Genomic DNA, 26,834 nt, shown 5'->3' with positions numbered 1-26,834 from the left:
TGATAAGGTGATTACTTAATATGATGTTATAATTGCGGAGTTACAAATGAGAACCCTATCCACATCAATCCACAGGATCATATTTCTTATTTAGTTTATATTAATGCCTTCTTGATATTTTCGTAAAAGCTGAGCAAAGCTTAGCTGACTTACGAAATCCAGACTCGATGTAACCGACCCGAAACACACAATTTGTTCAATCGTATAGATAACCTTTAGCTTTCGCATAGTCAGACAAAAACTAAAAGCAGAACACAATCCAATCCTTATTCAAACATTAGTTTCATTGTTTCTACTTACATTACATGCAAACCGGCAAGCAGCTATCAGGCTTACAATCGGGCGAAATTTACTCCGTAGAGCGCGTAACCGCCAGGGTAAGCACCATCCCATCTCACGTCGCACATAAAGGAAAATTGGAATTTGCGCGGGAGGGGCGAAATGGGACGAAATGGGGATACGGGGCGAGTTGGAGCGAAGTCGGCACAGACACCACGCGCGCGTTCACACGCTCGAATTAACTGTCGACCACCGATTCGTAATTGGAACCGTTGTGTTTGTTCTGATCCAAGCCTATTATCACCGGGGATTGCTGAATGCTCTATGTATACCTGAATACGTGATTTTGCTGAATTAACAGAATTATAATAATGTTTGGACAGAAAATTGCATGTTTTTTGGTACGGTCAACATTATTTTATGACAGATGATGAAATGCAGAACCCAATTTACCGAAATGTAGGTGGGGATATAACTGAAATGTTGGTTACATGTTTCAGATAAAGCCAATTTACTCAGTTGCTAATTATATTGCGCGTTTCTACGAATTATTTACTCATACAATTATTTTTTGCCCCTTGAAATCTTATCGTACTATGCTAGACCTGAGCCCAGTTTGTATAATGATTGTAATCCTAAAATTCCATAACATAGAAGCTGATCGTTAGACATTGAGGTCTAAATGAGCGCGAGCATAAATTAAATAAATCATTTATATTTTTAGTGCTGATCTTAACAAAGATATAGTGTTCTTTAATCATCTCATCTAATTCTTATTGTAGGTCGTCATTACTGATGTATATTTTTTAGGAATCGATTGTCAAGTAAGTATATTACTATCTAAAGGTAGAACGTACTAGACGTAAATTTAAAAAGAAACTGTTGATAGATTTGTCTCTTATGTGTGACTTTAATTGTTACTCTACAGCAAGTTTTTAGTAATTGTTTATTTGTTCAAAGAATAGTATAGCTTTTGCCAGTATTTCATCTGCGTGAAACGATTTCCCTGGATAAAGAATAATCCTGTGTGATCTTCCAGGTTATAAACTAATTATGTTTGTATGCCAAGGTTATAAATCCGTCCAGTATGACGTGATCGAGTAACTAACATCCAAACTTTTGCATTTATAGTTGTAGGTATTAGAAGTTTTTTAGTAAGTATAGTAGAAGATGTAAAAACCCTCATTTCTGCTGCTAAAGCTTCTAATCCATTGCGTTTAAAGGTTAACTTTAATATATTTGGGTAAGAAAATAAACAAAACATTTAATAATTTTTGAATAGATTTTATTCTTACAGACAATTCCATTATATTTTTGTTTATGTGCTAAATACAGATAGACAACAGTATGTACCAAATATTAACATTTGCATCCAAGTACATACACACTTAAATTTATGATCCTGTTTAACACATTGCCAATAAGTTTGAAGTCACGAATATTATCATATAAAAAGTTATATAAACATTAAGCTTCTCTTTAATTGAGAGTATGAATAACTAATTTAACTATATAGTAAAAATGTGCTCAAGAATGTAGCGCTCCCTAATTCTTTTAGTAGGTTAATTTTCCTTTAAACATACATATGTACATTATATCACGCCTTTTCCCATAAGGGTAGGCAGAGACCAAAGAAAGCCATTTAGTACTATCCCTATGAATTTCCCTTGCCTCATTCACATCTATACATAGGGGCAAGGTATGTAAAGTGAAAACTGCTTCAGTAAGTCGTGTGAAAAAGTAACCAATTTTTATAACTGGTAACATTGAACGTGTTTTTAATTATTATTTTAAACATAGTAAGTTATATGCTTTTTCAAATTAAAATTACGTTTCAACAACAAATAACGGCTTTATAGTTTCTCCATTTTACTTAGAAACCACAATGTAAACTTAGTTTAATTAACTTTAACTTGAAGTTACTAAGTAACTTGAGATAGTAAGCGCCCACATATTCACAATACGGCCTTATCAATATTCGTGACTTCAAACGTAATGGAAACAGTTTTTTATTACTTAAAACACGATGTTCCCTTAAATGTATGGAAATTCTTTTGAAAATACTCATGAATGATATTTACAATGTGTAAAAACACTACTTTATGTTGAAATCCTTGGAGTTTTAAATGTTAATAACAAAACAATGTTAAGAAATTATTGTTATTTTCCATCAATGCGTTGTATTTACTTTAAAATGTATTTTTATTGTTAAAATCTTTTTAATGTAAACTGAATTATACAGATGTTGACAATTGGCTATAAGTGTTGACATTTTACAACCCTTTGTCAACAGTAAAGTGATTGTGTCATTGAAGATTTCGTACAAGATTTTGATGTAAACAACACAAATTGTGTTTGATGAAACTGCTTGCTTTAATTAGGCTTTCTTTACTTTAAACCGGGGCAAAAAGACCCTTAAATTAACTGAATTAATGCATAAAGTTATGACATTCCAGAAAAGATAAGTAGTTGTGAAACCCATATATGGAAAAGTAGTGATATAACGCAAACTAGTGTCTTTTATTCCAGTCCTTTCTAAACAGGGAAACAAAAACTTGAGTAATGATAATTGAGTAATGGTATTAGAGCAGTAGGAATATAAAAAGTGAACATAAAGTAGATTTTCTTTATTAAATGAATTCATTTGTGATGCGTGTCAAAAAAATATAATGGTTAGCTAAATTACAATGATACTTATGTTAAATACCTAATTAAGTACAAGTAACTTAGACAATACATTAATATATACAAATCAAATATTTACATTTATGTCTGTCTACGTTTATTCTAACAAATTGTACTTAATTAAGGGGTAAGATTAATAATAATAAATATACAAAAAATGCTTCGAACTGTGTCTATCTTAGTATAGGAACCAAAATTATTATTATATAAATTAAGTTTAGTAAAACCCATTGTAAATAAATTATTTTTTTCTATTTAACTTAATAAATTATCTATTACAATATCTATCTGTACATATATCCTAGATATTCACAGTGTCACGGCTTATTCACAAAATTAATCAAAATACATCAAAACAATATAAACTAAAAGGATATAAGTAAAGGCAAGAAATAATTCGTACAGAAATGGCTCATAATATTAAGCAAAACCAATCGTATAATAGCGTCTACTAATTATTTACAACAATCAAGTGTTTTTACAAGACTATGAAACAGTAGGTAAGTAAAAAGTTGATAGGTCGGTTCCATCTATTAGACGACCTGTCGAACAACAAGGTCACGTCTACGTAAACATCGATATATTTAATCCGCCGACATTTCGCACACTCATAACTTTAATTATATTAGTCTGCTCCAAACAAACTCATGACACAAACACTAAATAAGTTCTCAAATTAAATGAAGTACATAAAAAACTACGAATAGCACCAAAACAACAGAAACTGGTTTTGCCAACATTAAGATGTAAACACAAGCTGAAAAGCGATGAAACGTTACACTAACTCGAACTAAAATCACAAAACACTGCGTGTTCGTCACGTTTACCGTAGTAACACTGTTTATAGTCCACTTAGTAGCCCGTCGAGCCGCATCAGTCGTGGAAGTCCCGCGGCTCCGGCTTGAGCTACCACACCAGCCCCTCAGGATGCAAAGGAGGTGGGCCGTCTCCGAAGGTGAACTCCGGTGAAGAAGGCCGCGGGAGCACCAGGTGCTCTGGCGGAGGGAACTGCTCAGGAAACTCCCCGCCGGGAAGAGTCTCCATACCGCCTGCGAAACGACCTGCTCCCGTTACTAATCGCCTGGTATATGTGATGTTCTCGTTATGGCTTTATTGTGACTTATAATTAGTGAGTATAAAACAGCGCATTTTCTCTTTTCTTCATCTGAAAACACTGCTAGTACTATGTCAATAGGCTGAATTATGAACGAGTTTGTATTTGTACTGTAATACCTCGTAGAAAATGCGCTGTTACGAATGATGTTAGTGATTAATGACAGTCTTGTAATCAACGCCTGTCGGCACCTATCTAATTGACCACATATCATATCAATCGTCACTTTTAAATTGAAAAATTCTGATGTAAAACAATAGCTCAAATGTTTCGTTTAAACTGACCATTACGTGTTTTGAACTTGGCCCTGATTTGCAAATTATAGACAACGCGCACGTCAGTTTCCAATAACGAAAATTTGAAATCGAGCTTGACATTGAAATAGTTTTATGTGTTGAGGAACTGCTACCGTCCATGGCACATACTGTGTGAATGTCCGTTAGATTATTTTGTACCATGAACCAATTTTTGGAAAAAATATTTCTACTTCAGAGGGATTTGAGAGAATACTTCTAATGAAATGTACCAGAAAGTCTACCAACCTGGCTGGTTAAACGGCATTGCCGGTGGCGGATGGAAGAACGGCGCGTCATGGTGGAACGGTGGGCCATATCCAAACTCGAACTTGCCATCTGCTGTCGCGAAGTAAGGAAACCCCGGCGGCCCTTCCTCGAGGCCCCCTGGGGACAGGTTCATAGGGAACCCTCGCATCTTGCGTGAAGACCCGAAAAACGGGCCCCGGCCCATCGAAGTTAGTTGCTTGAGACGACGCTCTTTTGATCTCTTGTTTTGGAACCACACCTGCGACAAAAGAAAACATTTTGTTAGATTTTTATTTTTTCTAGTTGTAAAATAAGTAAAATAAAAACGTCAAAGGTTTTAAGTTTCTTGGCAAGATAAGTGCAACTGCTGTCGTGATTCCAAACTTCTGCAATTATAAAACTGTCGCAGTCCCAAATGTTTTGCATTTTGTTTCATGTTGTCACTACCTAGTCTCGTTATTTGCGACAAAACTCTTACTCTTTTTATACCAAAGCCGTAGAACTTTGTTAGTACCATAAAATTATAAGAGTCCTTCAAGAACTGGTATAGTAACCACGTCGTAAAGTAAAAATAACAATAAAGATTTATTAGGAGACGCGAAAAATAGTAATGTGTACCGTTCCTTGTCGCAAAATAAAAATTTTAGTGATCCCGACCGCGTTTGTGGTCCGCTTGTATTTGTTATAGGCGGTCACCGAATACATTGTCTTTTTATATACGGTAATAACTCGTCAGACTTTTTTTAAATAACAGAATCTTGTCAAAAACCTGTCAGGATGGTGGTATAATAATTATAATATAAACAAAAAAATAAATTGATACGTCTTCTGCAATTAGCTGATCGTTTAGCAGTCTAATTAAGCAATCAACGTCCCTAATTGTTGGACTATTAAGTATTTTAGTTTTTGTTCTTGGTAAAAACTTAGAATGAAGAGTGGTGGTAGTTCACGGCGTGTTACCGCGCGTCGCGTGCGCGGCCGGGACTAATCTGTAACTTGTGTAACGGCTAGATCGCGCGTCGCGGCGATTACGTCTCGTGTGTGCTCGCCATTATATTCGCTCCGCATTCAGGTGTGAGTTGCGCCTAAATATCGCGTGCCATTGACACGGTTTTGAATATGAAGGCCGAGGAGTGACCCCTAGGGCTGTTATGTAAAAGTAATATTATAATGACAGTCTAGTCATACCGCTGACCGCTAAGTTGTTCTATATATATTTTCTAATTATGCTGTTACACAACACGTAGGGTAGGTAATTAGGAAATAGATACTGAGATGAATCACAATTATTATAGGTAAATCTGCAAGATATAATATCTTGTATCTTGATCACAGAGCCTTGAGAATAAAAGTGAAAATAGAAACTATTGGTAATCTATTGATTTTAATGTTGCAACTTTTAATCCTTGATTACAAACATTCAAGTCTAGAAACTCATAAATCTAGAAAGATACTGCAAGATTGACAAAACAGTTGGAGGTACGGTAAATTACATCATAATTCCAGTGTGTACGTCAGTAGGGGAGATTTTCCACCTTAGCTTTCTTATGCCCGGTTTCTGAGGCACATTTAGCGGTAGCTTATCTATTCGAACTGTTTTATTTGAGTTTAAACGACGAATAGATAAAGTACCGCTAAGTGTAATGTTAACCAGCTATCGATAAACGTTATATAAAAATAAGCGCCCCTAGCGGATCATTTAGGAACTAACTTTTCAAGTTGACTTTAAACGTCAAACTGACGATATACTACTAATACCGGGTGTAGAAAATCGCGCTACAGTATCTAATATAAACGGGCCCTTAAGCCACCTGTTTTTCTAAACTTTCAATTGAGTATTCAAGGACGTGCGAGTGTTGTCAGTCAATCGTTTGTACTAATTACACTTCAGTCACGCACGCGTTCTGAACACTCATTAACTCATTAACTTGATTCGTTCACTAGATCATCCCCGGTACTATTTAGCAATTAAAATTGTGATTTATTTACTTACAAATAAAACTTGTAATAAGTTTTTATGTATTTGTAAGTAAACAAATGTTGTGTTAAATCTGCATTTCACGCATCGATTTGGTATTTTTTTAAAACCTGTGCTTATAAAGTTTATATTGCACTAGCTCAGTTCTTGCTAATCCAGTTGGTAATAGTTCCTAAGGGGCTGACTTTTCCAGCGACAGAAAACTAGTAATTTTTTTGTCCTAGGTATTCGGTTAATGACGTATTGGTTTAAATTGTACTTGGTTAAGTTACGTGATGATTGAAAAAGCAATCCTTATACTGTTTATAATCCTGTCACTACTAAGTAAACGAGTTCTACAATACCCAAATTTTCAAAAAGCAAAATATTTAAAGCATAATCTATACACATTTGCGTAACATAGCACCTAAAAAACACGTTAAAAACATGAGAGGAAAACAAGAGCGCTCTTAAGGCTCGCGCGCTAGTCCCGCTGCGCACGCGCACTCTTTGATCTCGCCGGCACACCGCGCCCACGCACACCATTTGCACAGAAAACACATTCACAATCTAACACAGACGGTTGATCTAATTCACTCTCAACTCACTGATTAATGGACGGATTTCGACCGATGTTTCTATTAACATCATAATTTATATGAGGTCATTTGTATATGGATTTGTTATTTATTTCCGTGATTTAGAATTTAATATAGGGCAGTGATTGTGAAATGTGGGGTTTTGCAAGCTGTTCTTTGTAGTGACAGAGAGAAATTAAGGAATAATCAGGCAGGTTCAGGTTCGGAGCAATTATTTGTGCGATCCACAAATAATTGTTTCGGGGCTGGTTGTGCTTTGTGTCCGTTTTTTGTGTTTGTAAAAGTCCCTGCGACACAAGAGCAATTCTGAGTGCGGGAGCTGTCTTTTAAAAAAAAAAGACAGAAAAAGTTTGAAAGTGTTAGCAATAGTTAGATTTGATCTCAACTTGTACTAAGCCTCGAAAGAGGAGAGCTACAGTAGATCCATTATATGGAGAATTATACTTATGAACAGATATCAATTTTTTTGCCTTTTAATGCCTTCCAACTGGCGTAAACAAAACCAATTTTTAAAAATTTCCTTGATTTTAAAAACATAAGGATTAGAAATATGTTATATACCAAGCTACTTCAAAGAGTAGAAATCCTTCGAACTGGCGATTACTTCAATGTTTTTCTTTTCAAACCAGTAGCCATTACATACCAAAATCATAGACCATTAAAACTAAAATAAATTACATTATTAGGTTGTAAAACATGAAGATTTAATGGTGTCATTCATTAAGAACGTATCGTAAAAACATTGATTAAAACGTATGAGAGTTATTATATTTATATGTTTAATTACTTTTAATTACTTTGTAGCGAGTGACGACTTGCTTTTTCTATTTATGGTACGTACTTTTGATTTGAGTGGTATACCCTCCCATTACAAAATGTTTATCAATTAACATTTGTAAGTCGAAAATTCTGTGCTCTGACACTTAACCAGTAGGCGCGGGTTGGCTGTCAAACTTTGATTAGTAAAAAGAGGTATAGAGGTTAGATAAAAGACTGATTTTTTAGGAAATATAGACCCCTAATCGCTACCAAATCTTCAATGAAATATTACAGGGAAAATCTCGTTTTCCTTGAATTTGCAACTGCTGTCAGAGGAGTTTCGGCTCTGCGCAATGCATTTTATAAAAATATGTTCACAGTATAGTTTATGGGATTATCAATACTAAATCATTTAGTTCTATATGCTACAAGACATCACATTTGTTCTGCGTCATTAATTTCATAAAACTATGCAAAATATGTGTCTCGATTACCATAAAACTATAGTTTTTCTATTTAAAAACTTAAATAATGACATAATTTTTCATCAATAACATATTAATATGATAATACAAGAAATTTACATAAGAACTAGATTTGTGGAAATGATCTATATTTTAATTAAGTCGATATTATAACCAATCAAGCGATGTTTTTTGATTAACCGTCTTTTTGACGTGACATTTGAAACAATAAATATTATTTCGTCATTTGAATTGGTAGCCGATATGGCCTTCAGACAATCGATATTTGTAGACTTGTCTGTCGATAGTGTTTTAATATGCAAGTAGTTCTTTAAAACTTCATTGAAAATGTTTATATAGATAGCTGTAGAAACTGGACAAACTTTAGTACTAATACAACTGTAGACTGAGGCTAGCTAGACACATATTCTTATTGACCTAGCCGGGCGGCAAACTCGAGTATGAGTTGATGCACCCTATCGACACAAGCCAAAACAAGTGAGTCGAGTCGGTTTTGTCGGTCTATGAATATTGCTGAACTGAATGTATCAAGCAGTAATATGCAATGCATCAATCATTGCATATTACTTAACATTACTTGAGTCCAATTAATTGGTCGTTGTCTAGTACTTAACGTTGATTAAAAACCTGTCATTAGGCTCTATCAGAAATGTTTTACTAGGTATATAAATCGAAGAAAAATGCACGCAATTATAAATTACGGACGGTACATCAATGTCTTTATTGAGCTTCTGTATTCAAGTTTACGTTCTTAACAATTAACGATGGTTTTAAAAATTTTAACTCTATGCCTCACGCATCGTGTGTAAGTGCGTTTTTTGTGGCTAAAGTAACCCATCTGGTAATGTTACCCAAATCGACCAGTTCCGTTATTTAATGTTGGAGCTTATAGCTATTGCTTTTATTACTTAATCGCACCAATAGATCAAACCGACAAAAAAGGTTCACCGGTAAAAAAATGTAAACTCACATGATACTTGGACCATTAAAGTTTTAGCCATAACCACGTCATTAAGTCTTACCCATTATTGTTTCAATATGTCCATAAAATATAATAACGCTAGCTTCCGCCCGCGCTTCACTAACTAAAATGTATTCTAAAGTACGTACTCGTGTCACATTTCATTACAATGCGTACAAAGATATTAGTGAATAGAGAAGCTTGTAAAATTATCTAGAACATCATAAAAAATGTATGACATTTTCAGTTCAAAGTAAACTTTGACGAACTTTTCCAAAAAAAGCATAAAATCTAAATAGTATAACAGTGTTATATATCTATAACTCCTCTTGTGAGACAAGTTCTCATAACTTTGAACAATCTTACTCACGTTGTCTAGCTATGTAGAGTCAAACATTTAAAAAATAAATCTATTCTCCTCCACAATATACGCGACAGTCTACAATAAACTGAACTATTATGACAATAAAATTACATCACCGCGACAATATGACAATAACTGCGCACTTCATAAGTTAGGTTTATTATATTTAAAGAAAGAAAGTTTCACGTATAAAGGAGCTTGTGTAGGGCGACGACGATGCGGGGCCGCGCGAGACCGTCCCGGGGACGCGGCGGGGCGTCCGGCGAACAAGCCGCGTGGTGTTAAACACTATATTTCATATCCACCTCAGCGAGGGGCCATTCTCTTACCTAACACTCACGTCTTAGAATCTCGTAAAATCTTAGTATTAAGTACCACGGATTAACTGTACGTAACGCCTCTGTGCCTCGTGTTTTTGCTTGTACACATTTTATTGCGACGACTTACCGGCCAAAGTTTGCGGTGCGCGAGTAATATGTAAATTTTCATTGATCTCCTTTGTATAATTTTATGTGCAACTAGTGTTACAATTTACGAGATATTGTTAATCCTGTAAGAAATATGTTGGCATTAAGATAATTTAATGCCTTGGTTATCAAGATAATAGTATATTACGCTCTCGGGTAATTACAAGAGTAGGATCTTTGTAATGAGCCTAAGATAATAATGCACAGTTGAGTAATCTTCTTACGACTATGATATACCTGATATTGTAATTATCAAACCACATTGGTACACTTATTAACTATATATGAGCTCTTATTTTCTGTACAAAGAGTCTTCATAAAATGTAGTTTATGTACTTAATTAAAGCCATTATTAATAAATATCACCCTACTTACTAAATACACACTTATTACGGGCATTGTCTAACCAAACAAGAGGCAGAATAACCCAGCCGGCTTGAATAAAGAGATGATTAATAAGTGATCGGGCTGGACATTGTTCTGCTCGCCCTCAATATAAATAACACCGTGAGGCCTACCTGAGGCGCCCCCCATCGCTAATGAGTCGACAGTACCGAATACCGAATCCGTAAGCAAAAACTGCGATATCAATAATTCATCGATGACATGTTCTCTGCTCGGCGTACTCACCATCATTTGCAATAAAAGAAACAAGTACTGACAATATTATCATGAATGCAATTCTGTCCTAGTATTATCCTGAGATAGGATTCCTCCGTCATGAATTGGGATTAAGGATATATCAACTCAGTATCCTACGCAAGCTGATTGCGCTTCGTACATAGCTATACAGACAACATAATCCGCTAAAGGAGAGCCTAGAGAACGCAAAGGTAGAAAGCAAACCCAATTTAGGCTTAAGCTCAGGTCTAGTTGCGACACGACGTAGAGAAATACCTAGAATCCGATGTGTAATCTAACAACTGAGGTGAGCTAGTAATTTGGGCTTAGAGCGTTGAGAGAAACGCCGCGGGCGGTCGGCTCCCTACGGCGAGCGACACAATCTACCTAACAATAATACACGAACAGTTGTGCTGACCGTATTTTTGTTTTCGTTTTTCGTTCCGCCATAAACTTTATCGTGTCATGCGCCATGTGGGACGGGAACGCGAATTTTGGGCACCCTCGCGGGATCGCGGAATATTGATGAGGATGGCCGCAATTTACTTGATAATTCATTATACCTTGTATTTTTATAGTTTTTAACAAATTACGAGAGGGAATGATGTATGGGTAATTTGATATGAACGAAATGTCGGGAGCGTGCCGTGAAGTGATGTAAAATCATTAAAACAAACGCAGACGTTGAAATTTTGAAAAAGGAATGAGAATTAATATGGCGTCGGTGAAGAGAGACCACAGTGCGCGCGCACCTCATGCGCCATCTACAACCAATTGGCGTGGCGCTCGCCGAGGTAAAAGTAAATTGTTTCCACGCGAAATTGAACAACACGGGAATTCAGACTTGTTTTATACACAGTACACACAACAGATGTAAAGTGGACGGGAAGTTGTTATAAAATATTATCAACGGTACATTTTAGATAGACATAAGTATTTTATTATATCGCTAACTACATAGGGACCTAGTACGTGTCTTTTTTTAAAGACAGATTATGTCCTCTCATATTTCCCAAATGTAGAAAAGTCATCGTAAATCTTCAAAACGTTTTGTCTGATGTTCATTCGAAATATGACATAATAATGAAAGGAACTCTAATATTGCATGTTAAGAAATAATGTCAATAAAGATTTAACGCAGTTTTTCTGTTTTCATGGTCGATACAAACCGAACAGTTCGTGACTCAGAATTGGGTTATTACCGAACCGTGATTGTAATCCGGTAATCTGAAAACTGAGACACAAATTCAGATTGAGCCTGAAATTATGGAAACTCTGTCTAGTACCTAGAGTCTTTATTTCTGAAATTTATTTTTGTATGATTATGGGTCAGTAAATTTTAAAATATTGGAGAGTGAAAATAGGAGTATTTTAAAGAATGACTCTACCACACCTCTACGCGTATAATAGTTACTATTCTTGCAATATTAATGAAATAAACCAATTTAAATAAGTATTGAATCCTTCATAATTAAAAATCTAAATTATCAAATACGTCAAACTTTCCCGCCACCCGCCAACACGTTTCCCTTTACAGATTTATTTAATTTTAAAAACTTAAAAAGTATGTTCTCAATGTTCACAATGTTAAATTTACCGTGTCACCATACAACGGGACCAATTTGTGTCTTGTCTTATTTTAGTTAATTAGATGTTCTCGAAATGTAACTAAGTCTTGTTGTGTTATTTTCATGTCGTCCGACGTCTATTTTTAAATTGCAATTTATGTGGGCACGTGGATTCGTTTATAATTATGATTTAGGGATGTGAAAGAGTTTATTTGTTGGCTTAAATCAATGCTTTTGATGACGAGATTTTGGTTTCGAAATTATTACCGCAGCGTTTTCTTTTTTATTATAAAGGAACATGATGTCAAAGTCAACTTTTGAATAAATACTTTTTTTTTACTTTATCTTGAATGTTAAAATGGGTTAACGTACTGGCAACATAAAGCACGACCCATTTATTTTACTAACGAGATTCCATTTTTAATTTCTGATAACTGCACGGGAGTGTGTCGCCGTTCCACCAATCACCATTGCGAATGCATAAATCAGTCTGTTATCAACTGTTTGTTGATAACGTGCGCTCGTGCCATTGGTCACGCTTTTCAAAATGGCCGTTATCTAATTCTGAGTTTTAGTGTTGTGAGTTTTATATTCAACGGTCTCAGATAAGGTACCGTTTTTATGTACGCTATAAAAGTGTAACGTAGTTTTTTATGATTAAAAATTACAACAACGCGATTTCAATTAATCTAGAATATTCTATGATTTTCAAAGGTTTCTACTTTGGGCACGTTTAATTTGAAATAGTTGAATTATGAGAAAATCAAAAATTATGTAGCTTATCGAATTGATAGACTTACTTTCAATAAAGAATAGATAGGCTATATAAAAAACTTGACTAATTATAAACAGATACGATGTAGAAAAATCAGTAGGTAATAATTCGAAAAACTACCGATTATCAAGAAACTGTAAGCAAAACCAGGAAAAGTAGGAACTATGTATAACTGCAAAAGCACCATAACAATCGATCTGTTGCCAATTGTCAAGCAGTATACACGGAACAGCTGTAGGAAGTGAAGAGTGTCGAACAAAGGTCGGAGCCGAGAGGATTCGGACGTCATGACGCGGAAGACGACCGACCTCGCGGCCAATGGAGTGGAACAGTCAAGAGAATAATGAACATGACTTGTTCTGGTAGAAAGAAAGAAAAGATTAAGAAAGTTGTTCAAGATAATCGGAAACTATATCAGACAGGAAAGGTAATACGCCATGGATTGTGCAATGTTGTAATTATATTTCTATGCGTTTCCTTAACCAATAAATATCGATGTGCGATATTTATAATTTACGAGTATATTCCTAATGCCTTTGGGAAGGTGTGTATAAAACAATGTTATTTATTGACAATTTATACTGGTGAGAGTTCTAGCCTTTACATAAAAGGTAGTATAAAAATTGCTCACTTGGAGTCTAGGCATTTTCTACAAAAAATCAAACCGGCCAACAATAGGTGACCCGTGTCGATACCAATATTGTCACGTCAGTGGAGCCGCAGAGCGTAAACTACGTGCCTAGGCGCATCAGACGGCAAATAGGCAAAAATGCACAAAAACGGTCAACGAACTACGCAAAAAATTAACACTTTTTTAACATACAACAAGTATAATTGTTTTTTTGTAGGAAATGTTGCATATTTTGGCGTCTAGCGACATTGTTGCTTGGAAACAGGAGTATCGAGGCACGCGGCGGCGCGCGAACCAAGTTCATGAATAAGGAACTAGCGACACAGTAGCTATGTAACAATTTATGCGAACATTTGAAGTGGTTTTTGACCTTTGCTAAAACAAAATTTCCTTAAAACATACCTACAATAATTTGTACACTTGCAAAACTATATATTTACGCATAGATGTCTAAAAAATTCAAGGAGGAGGGGACATAAATTCACCTCGTTTTTAAAGGTTATCGTTGTTGTTAACATTAAATCTACTAAGCAAAGGTGACTTTCAAAATCATCAGCAATTATTTTAGATCCACTGTCAAATAACTCCAGATTATAAATATAAAGGTTCTTCCACAGTCTACTATATTTAACACTAAACATAGATAATAAAATTAAATTTATTCATCCGTTTTTTTTTTTCTAAATTATAACTTCAAGACCTGCGTATCAAATCTCCGGACTTCACAGAGTTAATCATCAACATTTATATTCCTTGACAAAAGTTGTATTTTTTGTACCAAAATACTTGTTTTGATAAAAACTTTTGGAATGGAATACGATTAATTTGCTATAGGTGGCGGCTACTATGGGAAGATGGTGGACAGTGGTCATAAATCAATGTAGTCGTGGGCCAAAGTGATGGATGACGGCGTATGCGCATATCGTGTTTACACGTTCACAGGGCTGCCGTACATTGTAACAGAGATATAGAATTATATTCCTATGTTTAGCTCCTCCACTAATGTCTTTTTTTAATATTAGTATGGAATATAATGTATTATATGCATATATAAGATCGCGTCTTGTTACGTAGAGTCGTAGTAGAGACAACCCGCCACTACATCCTAAAAAACTTCTTTTTTTCTTTGGATTGCTAGTATTTATACCATGATATGTTTCTTATTATTGATTGACAAGTGAAAAATATTAAATAAATGGCTATAACAGAAAATTTCTTGCGTGAATAAGATTGTTTTTCGTAGGAATCAAGCAAGTTTTCGAACAATGTCTAAAACCGTTAATTGATTCAGCACAGCCCTACATTTTGATATTAGGTATAATATAGCGAATTGAGACGTGGCTGACGGTCGTTTCGGGGCGGCTCTGTTCGTCATGAATCATATTTTCAATTACTATCCATCGGTATTTTGATATTAAGATATTAGTAGAAAAAAATATAATATATGTACGCAATGTACCAAAGTACTTCATAAAGTTTTCTAGCTTGTCTCATTGATTCTTCAAACCATTTATTATGAATATTTCTAAATCCAGATTTTTATACCTATACTCTAGCTTATGATACTAATAAAAATATCAAAAGTCCTAATTGACATTGTAAAATACATCAAATAAAGTGATTTACAATGCAAAATAACTTTAAACTTTATTATTTTATATCACTAGACCGGATACTATAAAATATTAAAATCAAAAGAACGGCAAAATCAAACGTTTTATTTTTAAACGACTCTAGATTGTAAATAATCTTTAATTCGTAATATCGATAATTACGCTCTCCGTATAGTTAACGTGAACATTCGAATAGTAGAAAAACAAGTATCTACTATTATTTTATAGACAAGATGTGGTATTGAGTGATGACCGGCCTAGGGCGATCGGAACATTAAGGCCTACGCAACATTAATGTGCCACATTCTCACTCGGGGCAATAAAATAAATGATGTCATTTTTTGTCCTGACGGGGTGCCGCTTTGTCCCAGTGTGCGCGCCGCGTCGGTAACTTTACTTCCCTTTGTCCACCACCGCACAGTGTGTCCGCAGGACGTCTCCTAGACAAAGAAGTTTTTGGCGCCGCTCTTGAATTTTTTTGTCAATTTTTTCGCGAACATGTAAGTGTATTATAATACCTTTTTCATAATTAATAATTTATTGCTTTCGTCATAGCCTTTTGTTGCGCCGCACCTGCCGATGCAACACAAAGTAAGGTGCTTCTGTCTTTCAAGTAATAAATCATAACATCGGCACTTTTATTGTTTTTTTAATATGACTTTTCGGACAATGTACAATTGTACAGGATATGTTAGATTTAAATTATTATTTGTCCTATATTTTTATATACATTTATATGTTTGACCGTTTATGATTGTGCTACTGGCGTTTAAAGGTGTAAACTGAGGTCTATAAAAATGTAAATCTATAATATAGTGGTTATATTAAACCAAAATAATAATGTCACCAGTAAAACACAGCAATAAATAAAGTCACCGCAGCGAATTTAATTCTGTATAAAACAATTTCTGGGTTGTTTCTCGGCGCAATCGGCCATAACACCGCGGCCGCAAGATGGAGCCACGAACTATCACCGCATTTATGCACAATAAGCACACTAAACGTCATCTCTTGACGCAAATCCCGCTACGCGCCGTACCACCGACATTTTTACGAGAATTGACACGATATAACACCGTAAAATAGACGTTTTATTGTTACCTCATGCTTATCCCACGCCGTTGTTTTAATAATATCGATTAAAATTACGAATTTATTGCATTACCGTCCCCGTTTTTAGATAAAGTGAGGATTCGACGGCGGCACGTCGTACGCGCCAAAAGAGATCGTTAGTTGAATGCATTTTACGTGCAATTACATTCGCAGCGACGGACGCACCGAGACACTCCAAGGTCCTCACTCGTTTTTTAATCCTAAGTTAAGCCTGCTTATGAAGGAAATTGGGATTGTGAATCATGCGCATTAACGGAAGTTAAGTAAAGATCAAAGGTAGTTAACCCAAGATTGCTTTCGAATTTGGAAAATATCATTACGTAAAGTTGTCTTGAAATTATTATTAGGCAATATTATGTAGATGTTCTTAATATGGTGCAAAAATAAAGATTTGTAATGTTACAGACATAGAAACAAAATTATGAGGTTTTGTTGATTTCTTCCTCTACCACAAACGTAAAACTATATAATGGAAACCGAAATAATATATTCAGAAATGTGTAAAATATATTTCGTCCACAAACACCTACATGACGGCCCATTGTGTTTCAACATAGTATTAATAATGTATGTGCAAGCGAATGCATCACTTCACAGTACAGATAAATTATAGAACAACCAATCAATTAAAGAACAATCTGTCGTAAAACATCGGGAAAGATCGGGTCAGCTCGGCAGTAAAGCCGCGGTCACACAAGCGTTTACCCGTTTGGCTCGTAACTCGTGCAAGTTATAGTATTTGGGGCAGTTCAAAGTGGCCGACGGATATTAAAACATGAGATATAGCCGTGTGACCGCCGATGTACGGCTCATTCAACTCTGATTTCGACACTGACGTTTACTTGGATTTCTCTTTCATAATTGACTGAAGCCATATTAACAAAAATAAGACGAGTCTGGCGTCTTTAGAACAGCCATTTTTTTACAATTTGAATATTTAATTTTATTCTAATAGTTCGGTTCGTCGGCGCATGTATTTTAATCAGCTTTATAATGGAGTCAACGTGAATAAAGGCGTCAAATAGGAAGAAAATGTCGATGATTTTAGTATTTTAATCTTGTTCCTTATTCGATACGCGTTTTCAGTGTCTTTAATAACGTTTTAATCAACTGTTGCTGTCTTGCTAGAAGCTTAAAAAATCAGGATATTTTTTAATGGTTGAGTTGAAGTCCTGACCGCGGACAAGGCGTCATTAATGGGCATAGACGTGAGTGCATTAAGGCTGCCACACACGACACACATTAATCAGGACGCGTCACTTCGGTAGCCGGCGGTGACATAATAACGTGTTCGCGACTCGCTGACAAACTGTTTTTATCGCGCCCGCTATCAATCAACCGGTGACACGCGCTTCCGTGTGGGAATTACTTTCTCGATGCTCGTCTATCTATACTTATAATAAATCTGTACAGAGGTCAATTCTGTACATTGAATATATTTAAAAAAAAACCAATGGGGGATGTTTAGTAACGGATACTGATACCGAATCTGCAATTTATAATTTTCTTTTCTGTCTGTCTGTCTGTCTGTCTGTCTGTCTGTCCTCCGTCTGTATGTGTCGCTATCACGTAAAAACTACCGAATAGAATGCACTGAATTTTGGTATATGCATAGAATAAGTAGTGGAGCAATTTCTAGGATACTTTTTATAGCATAAAATTTCAAAGATTTTTAGAAAATTGAAAAAAATACGTAGAAATCGTTTGAACCTGCGTTTCCCTATAGAGACCATAGATGGCGTTGCAAACCATTTCACAACATTCGCATAAAGTTAACGCAGCGTCTGCCGTATCGATACCTGTTGTTCACACCAACCAATAGATGGCGTTATAGTTCGCAACAAAGCATGTTTTTTTCTAATTAATTTATTTTGATGGCTTTATTGTAAAAAAATACCTTTGAAACATACTATACATTTATAGGATTTTCAAACATAAATGTTGTATGATATATTACACAAAAATGTTGGTTTACGTGGGTCCGGTGCGGTCGGGATATCCTAGATGGCCAACAGAGTAATTTCGTTTGTTGTCGTTGTTCGCCGCAACTAACAGATGACGTTGTTGTTCGAAACACATAACCAAATTAATTGGTTGCATTAAGGAAATAAATTGGATAGCTATGAAACAGACTATGTGGTAAGTTTTAAAAAATAAACAACGGATGATATATAAAAAATAATTACGGGTTACACGGTTTCGGACGTATCATCGCAAGTATACAATGACATTATTACGCGTGTGAAGAGCTCCGGCGCAGATAGGTCTGTCTGTACCTATAATAATATTCTGAATCCAGACGGGTAAGCAATGGTCAGTCTATAATAAGGTATTATATTTTATACTGTAAACTGGTACGGATACAGACGAGAGCAGAAAAGAAGGCAACCACAGGAAATCAGGCCTGCCTGAGCCTGTGCCACATTGTGTGCCCTTCGGGTCCCTTTCGTAAATAACCATTAGATGACAAAAGAGTTGTTAGCATATTTATGTGTAGGTGTATCGAGTGCTACGCAATTCGCGTGCTCAAACGAATAAGCAACAGTACGAAATTCACGCGAGCGGAGCTGCACGGGTCAGCTAGTCAATAATAAAATGCTTAGTAACTAGAAACAAACTGGTTCAACCATGTTTTCTTCCAAGTCACTTTAAAACATTACACATTTTAAAAGTTGAAACTAATAAAATCGTGCAAAAAGTTGACGCTTGAATAAAATTGTTTTTATTAATGTTTTTGATATCATTCAAGCCATTTGTTAAACAAACGACTAGACACGTCGTATATCAATTTTGTCACAATTAACTGTTCTAGGATTGTCTCAGTGAATGCTAACTTAATAATGATTAATGATCATGTAAAGAAATTATAAATGCTAATAAGGACGTGCGCGTTGAATATTTCTTGAATAATAAGGTAACAATTTGTAATACGTAACTACATGTTGATGACTGATGAAGTACTTGTATAATTACTGAATATGTTATGGACAATGTAGTCCTTATTTTTATTATTCCTCGTTCAACTGTGTGGTCCAGGTTTTATACTAAATGTCAACATTACAATTTTAGAACACCATGAAAAATTATTCTTCGCATTTGTGACTGATTATTGCATTACTTATACCTATGTAAATATAACAATATAGTTAACATCGAAACGTGTTATATTCGCATGCATTGTTAATCAGTTGTAACAGCAAAAGCTACTTCACACTCAAAACAAAGTGAAAACTTGCTGACAACCCTGCTTAGGCAAACTGTATGAGCTGTCAAAATAATATATGAGCCAATAAGGGCGCGTCGAGCGGCGACAGGGCCGTCACGCTAAAGAAATTACGATATATGAACTTATTAAAATATCTCTACTATTTTTTCTCGTTTCGCGGTTGGATGACAGTGACGTCGAGGTAGAGTGACACCGGGATAGGTGCTGTGTTATTTTGATTACTTCGCCTTCCTGCATTCCGGGCGTAATGTCCGCGTCATCATAATTTAGTGGCACCGAAACACACGTAAACTTAAATGAGATTGTGGTTTTACTACGTTATACAGCATGTAATCAAAAGACCAATGATAGTTTAGGTATAATACTTGACAGTTAAAAGCACATCAACTTAGTACTAGCACTAACAGTACTACATAACGTAAATACTTCGAAGCGCACCTATGGAATGTTGTTAGGTAACATTCGGACACTAAACACCTGACTTTATGTCTAATAATCACTGAATGAGGAAGACAAAATAATCGTTTACGTATTTTATAGGTTAATAAAATACTGAGATGATGTTTCTAATTTTATTATTGCTGAGAATCCAAAAAGCAATAATTTTGTACAATGCCAAAGAAAGCGTTTAACTATTTAATCATTTTCCCGTACGCAAAAAATGGGAACCCATTACGTGTTAATTTTTCATCAAAATTGCCTCATTTCATAGGATTTTCTGTATAATCTTGTAACTGATGAAATGTCAATGACTAATAAATTCGATAGAAAATTGATTTTAGTTCGGAAATGTGTCGGTGTGTTCAAACGGGGAATTTCACACGGACCGGTGTTAACTAGCTGAATCCCGTTTACAAAAAGTCATTTTACAGTTACGCGCTTGCGCACATATGGTGGCGGTGGCACAAACATTTGACACGCGCGATCTGGCGGGACTTGACGAGCGACGACAAAAAATCTTGTTTATGATCCCACTTAACATACTTGACAATGTTTTTGTTGCCGAGAAAATATTGTCACTCGAATTCTTTGCTGCTGTAAATATTTTTACAGACACATAATCGTCTCTGCTACATTAATTTTCATTTGTAAATAGAGTAGCGTTCAACTACTTTCAAAACATTATGTTACGCCAGATTTTCCCAAAAGATTAGAACTGAAACAGTATTTCTAAAAGTAAGACATTAATTTGACAGTTATTATTTTGTAGTTATTAACAACAACAACTTTCTTAATGGTAACAAAACAGAAATTTCTCGCTCCATAAATGCAAAAGAAACATATCGGCCATTGTTTTTGCGCGGACAATTTTAGAATTACAAACTGCGATTTTTTGCGAGTTTTGTTAAGACAGACATTTTTTTAGTTTGTTAATTACTTCAGTTCAAGACGCAACGGTGACGAAACTTGGATAGTTCACTTTGAGAGATCCCACTACGTTTACAAACAGTCCGCTAGACTGTTATAAAAAGTTAAGTTTTTTCGTTCGGAAACCGGGTGTAACAAAAACTGAAACAAAGAGGAAGGTACGCAAAAAGCGTGACGGACAGACGGACGGATCTCTTAACAGACATCTGTTGCTGACGGTGTGGAGAATCGCCTGATTCCATGTGTTAGATTACGTTAGGATTTTGGGAATCGTCATACTGTATTAGACGTGCTACGATCTTACACGACTGTGGAATCGATTTGAAATTCTGCGAAGTAGATGTGTTTTAAAAAAATACATATAACAACTTCAAAGCACCATCGAATATATTTTTATACTGTTAAAAATGTTTTCCTAAAATAGCTCCTAATCGGATTCGGCAAATAAGAGAAAATAGTTTAAGTAGAATCAATTTGATTCATCTTAACAATTAAACTGAACAACGAGGAAAAGATTTGCACTAAATACTAGAACAACGCTAAAACTTTGTCAGAACTTTGTTAAGTAGTACTTTGTGCATGACTGCCTTTCTTTTCAAATTTCTTCACGCAGAATTTCAGAACATTCTGAAAAGAACTTTAGAAACAATAATTCATGAGAGTTTTGTTGCAAATATTGTAAATTTACAGAACGCGGTGTGAACACAGAACGTCGTATATTTATGTTTAGAAATCTCTGTCACAATGCCGTGTTTATAGCGCGTCCGTTAATTAGGATATTTGTCACGTTGGCACCACGTTCCTGGACGGATGCGCGCGATATTCAATTTGCGAACGTTCGAGCGCCCGCCGTGATGAAGCTGCGGCCATTTGTAACGGTTACCGAACGAAGGTACCCAGTGCGTGATCAATAAAACCTATCTAGAAATCAATTTTCAGCTGAAATTTTCATCCGCGCATTTGTTACTTACTTGTCATCTGAAATATATTATGTCTTTCGATTCAAACTTGACAGGTCGTTCTTAGTAATAATTTGTATGAAAGTATTAAATAGATTAACCTATTATACTTTTTATAGTATTATGAGTGGATACTTAAGAAACCTAATCTGTTTGACGTTTTTATTCCAAAATGCAATTTTTCACGGGTTTTCTAACTTTCTTCCGTTAATCTGATATCTTAATGAGTTATTTTGTGATACGATTGCATGGTACACAAATTCTGCAAATCGGATTCATCATTTGACAATGTAAATCATTTCATAGTTAATTCAAAAGTCATTTTTATGTCAAATGTATTCGATGAATAAAAAGTCGATTAAATCGATAAGTCGAATGGGAATCGATATATTTTTTTGGCAGATAAGGTATTTGGGATGTAGTGTTACTTAAATATATAAAGGTATATGTATCTCGTGACTATAGGTACTATGGCTTTATTCGGAAGTGTCGCGGTCAGGCAAAAAAGCCATGGACCCCCGCGGGTGATTTTCATTGCACTATTTAATGTTGATCGAAACCTATAGACGAACTAATCGAATCTATTATAAAGTTATTGTGTGTAAAGTTTAGCATGACTTCTGTAAAGTCACCGTAAAGGGCTTGTAATATCTGTTTATTTTGTAAAATTTACAAAAACAGGCTCTACTATACCTTTCTTAAACTACACAATTATTTTACAATTATTTTTTAAATATACTTTAGTAATAAAACGTTGTAATGATGCCAATTACTATTTATAAGTATAATAAGCCAGTTGATATAGAAAATTACGGGTAATTTTATTGTAATAAATTCCTGTTTTTCAGACCACAATACATAAAAGGAATTAAATAACCTTTTTTTTTATTTTTTTTACTACTTGTGAGGTCGGACTACCCTACTCTTTCTCTCTCTCTTTAATCAACTCATACGTAATAATATATATCTTAAGTATATGATGTAAAAGTTCACTGACCTGTATGACTCTCATGGGCAGTCCAGTTTCTTTCGCGAGCTGTTCTCGTATGTGTCTCGTGGGCTTCGGGGTCTGCGAGAAGGCGGACTTCAAGATCTCCAACTGCTTGGCCTTTATCGTGGTCCTGGGGCCCCGCCGCTTGGAGCCCCCATTGCCATCGTCCGGGGACTTGTTCTCTGCCTGAGAGTCCCTCGTCTCGGGGTCCCCGTCCAGCGAGCCCTGGGAGGCAAAGAGATACAACTGATTGCGACTATGTGGCATCGCTGTGGAAGTAAACGGGCGGGATGGTCGATATTATGAATTTCCTAACAGCTCCAGTGGAAGAACGTCATAAGTAACGATATATTTGTTTTATGTTCCCTTTTTTCAGTTAGCAAACTTATGACCTTCTTCTATTGATATTCGAACAATCTCTTTGAAACGATACGAATTTCTTAATCTATCTCACATGCAATTTTCTAGGTTCATGCCAATGTTATAGAGATGACTTAAAAGTAGCATTAATCTTGATATACGTCAACTATCCTTCAAGTGAACAGGGGCTTACTGATCGCATTAAAAAGCTATGAATGTATAAATTGAGTATCCCTCCCCCGTAATCGACAAGTCGGGTGTAACCAATGTTGTTAGGGTAACAGGATATGTTTATGAATCGATCAAGGAACTCTTTTACTTAATACAAGTATTTACTAACACATATTTCCAATTTTGCTACAGAATCCTGATTCTATACTCGTAATTTAATCACTTCATAACTACGAAAGTATCCTATTTAATTCTAAAGTTAGCAATAATTATTTTAGGGCATAGGGCTGTTTTGAATGCAAAAGAAAATTGACCATGATGCAATATAAAGTCTTAAGAGTTTGCGACTGAAATACATGTTCACTGATGATTTATTTCACCAAAGAGATTCCTATCTATAAGATGCACTGCCAAATATCATGCTTATATAAAATAACAAGAGACCGTCTACTAACCTGATCTTCGGAGTCATCATGAGGTTTGGCATCCCCGTTGTGTGAGAGGTCAGAGTGTAGCGCCGGGTGTGGCGCATGCGCGGGACTGCTCGAGTTGTTGGCTGCCCTCGACTCGTCCTCCTCCTCCTCATCAGACCCTGAGCCTAGCAGGGAGTCCGCTGTTGACAAAATATGTTACATTAGTACATTAAGAACCAATTTAAAATAGCAGATATTTTTTCATGCATCTTTTTGCCTTTTACTTTTATTCGATAGGGATTTTCTTTATTAAATAGAAAAGTAAATGGTCATTTTTATAATACATGCGAATTCAACGAAACTTATAGTATTTTGGCTGTTCGGGACTCTATAATAAAGTTCTCTCCTCTTGGCAAGCAACCGAGCGAAAGCCACAATTTCTACTGCATTTATTTTCCATTTCACGTTAGCTCCAGCAACATATAAACTCTCAAAAGAAATATCATTTATTTTCAACCTATCCGACATGTCACAAGACTGACTATTAAAAAACCCCTTTAAAGTAAAATTGACTTATCAAAAAGCAATCGTGCCGCCCCGCGTGGGTTTAACCAAATAAAAATGTAATTTCAAGTGGAGCGGCCCCCAAAGAAATGGGAACAGAAAGAATTAGCCGCAAAAACAATTACTTATGGCGGAGGGAGAGGGTGCCATACCAAAAGTTTACGATGACAAACTCGAATCTATATTGATGATGAGACGTGAGCAACTTAGATGCAATATTTTCGAAAGATTACTATTATTTTTGTAGCCTGGTAAGCTCCTTTAAATGTATTGATCGAGTGTTTCCACTCAGCGAAAATAGTTTTGCTGTAAAGTAATTCTTCGTTTGAATGCTTTAGTCAAACTGCGATAATAATAATTTACTGCATTATTGAAGTATTTTATGTCATACGTATTCGCATAGATAAGTATCAAAAACTTGCACCTTGTCTCCCTTGTCTCGAAGTAAACTCGCGCGAAATTTTCATCTCAATTTTGCAAACATTTTCGGGGAGCATTTAGTAGGGGTAGAAAAACCGTTTATTCTGCGCAAACACGGAGGGTCGTGGAGGATGTTTGCACCGGAGGGCAAGTGACCGGGACACTTAGCACCACCCTAGAGCACAGCCAACACTACTTGCTGTTCTCAAGCATTTGTTTTTCTAGATGTTTCTACTTGAAGAGAACTTTCTAGGTGTAGATTTGTTGAAGCCATTTTCTTGTCGTTTAATAAAAACAGACAAGTACATACCTAATGCAGTAAACAAATTATGTTTTTTTTATCAAGTTTTGTTTTTAATACGTAACTAAGGATTTTTTATTGTTAAAAGAAGAAGAAAAAATAGTAAGTTAATATAATAATATGATAAACTTATACGTATACTTTATTTTTTGTAAAAACATGATTCAGAATCAGCCCACAGATTATTAATAATAATTAACATAATCATAATTTGCAAATACACCAAGCATAAACAAAACGAAAGTATTTTTAAATCCTGATATAGGCACAGGCAACATCGCCGTATGCCAGCCCGCCGGCTATGTTACCCATCGTACCATCTGTCATGCAACGAGATGAGCTTGTCTCACCGAATGTATGAAATATGTATAGCGTTATAATAACTTTATCTTAGATATAAGCTAGATATATCGATTTATAAAACGATGTGTTTTGCTGTCGTCGACAATATTTATGATTATTTATTGGGTGTACTGTTTCGTTTGAGTTTTGGACCGTGGGATTATTTTTTGAGTCTTGTTAAAAGTCTTTGTAAGATGAACTATGCAGTACGTTATAATTGTGACTTTAATTACGCTCAACCCAAAATACATAGAATACGGAAGTTGGTTATTCGATCAAGTTAATAATATAACTATGATCTTATTTTGAGAAACATATTTGATTTATTTCTATATTTTTAATAAATAAGTAGATATTTTTGTGTAAACCACATGGTAGTCAAGGCAACTGTAGGGCCCAACTTAATTAAGCCGATATAGGTAGGCGATGAGGCAGCATATCGGCTTGACTTAGTCATATTAATCTTGTAGCGTTTCCCGCCTTTGACTTGCGCTTCCTCGACGAGTGCAAGTCATTGGAGGGTCTGACTTGAAGGCTGTGGGGTCTTGGCTTCTATGTGGGAGACGCTATTCAAGTGTGGAGGTCTATTTATACATAGGTGCGTTGACCTAGTTAACTGTGTGGCAGTTTAGCGAATTAATTCGAGAGTTGGATAGGTATTATGTATAACGTTCGCACCAAAAACAACCTCTGTGTGACGAAATTTTTGGTGCTATGTACTCAAAAGATAACGTCCGCATCAAGAATAACCTCTATGTGGCGAAATGTACAAATATGACATTTGATAATGAGATTTTACTGACTCAAATAATATCGCATTTCCCAGTGTCTAGACAAATATATGGATATAACTTAACTTTAAAGTGCTATATTTCTTTTAGGGAAGGTTTTCAAACAAAATTTGTCGATACGTAGTCAATGGTGATAGGAAATCGTACTTCAGGACACTCAAGACACACAAGACTGTGGTCTTGTATCTACTGGACCAACAAGGTAGTATTACTTAATTAGATTAGTCAAACCATGTTATTTTTAGCACCAGCTAATATAGGGTCATTAACAATGTCGATAGGTCAGCTGTCGTTCGGTTGGACGGTTGTTCAGTGAACTACAAAACTTTGTGGTGATTTGCCCTTGTGAGGTAGCGACACTTTGCATAAGAGTATTTATGAATTGATAGTGTATA

At 35.5% G+C, this 26,834-nt stretch overlaps 1 protein-coding gene across 8 annotated transcripts in view; it reads right to left on the bottom strand.

The window, feature by feature from the left end:
* Nucleotides 1–1,555: 1,555 nt before the first annotated feature.
* The window catches only part of Lim1 (LIM homeobox 1), a 68,041-nt gene continuing 42,762 nt past the window's right edge, over nt 1,556–26,834 (bottom strand). For 5 of the 8 annotated variants that reach the window (XM_076127718.1, XM_076127721.1, XM_076127720.1 and 2 more), the window contains 4 exons: nt 24,064–24,221; nt 23,084–23,323; nt 4,621–4,879; nt 1,556–4,025 (listed from right to left, as the gene is read on the bottom strand). In XM_076127718.1, coding sequence (XP_075983833.1) covers nt 3,871–4,025; nt 4,621–4,879; nt 23,084–23,323; nt 24,064–24,221 — 812 coding nt within the window. In that variant the 3' untranslated portion in view covers nt 1,556–3,870. The remainder of the gene's footprint in view (nt 4,026–4,620; nt 4,880–23,083; nt 23,324–24,063; nt 24,222–26,834) is intronic. The other 3 variants (XM_076127722.1, XM_076127726.1, XM_076127719.1) reach the window with 2 other exon arrangements.

The sequence above is a fragment of the Anticarsia gemmatalis genome, chromosome 20, assembly GCF_050436995.1.
Source record: "Anticarsia gemmatalis isolate Benzon Research Colony breed Stoneville strain chromosome 20, ilAntGemm2 primary, whole genome shotgun sequence".
NCBI lineage: Eukaryota > Metazoa > Arthropoda > Insecta > Lepidoptera > Erebidae > Anticarsia > Anticarsia gemmatalis.
Note: the sequence above shows the minus strand (reverse complement) of the source record. Positions and strands in the feature narration are given on the sequence as shown.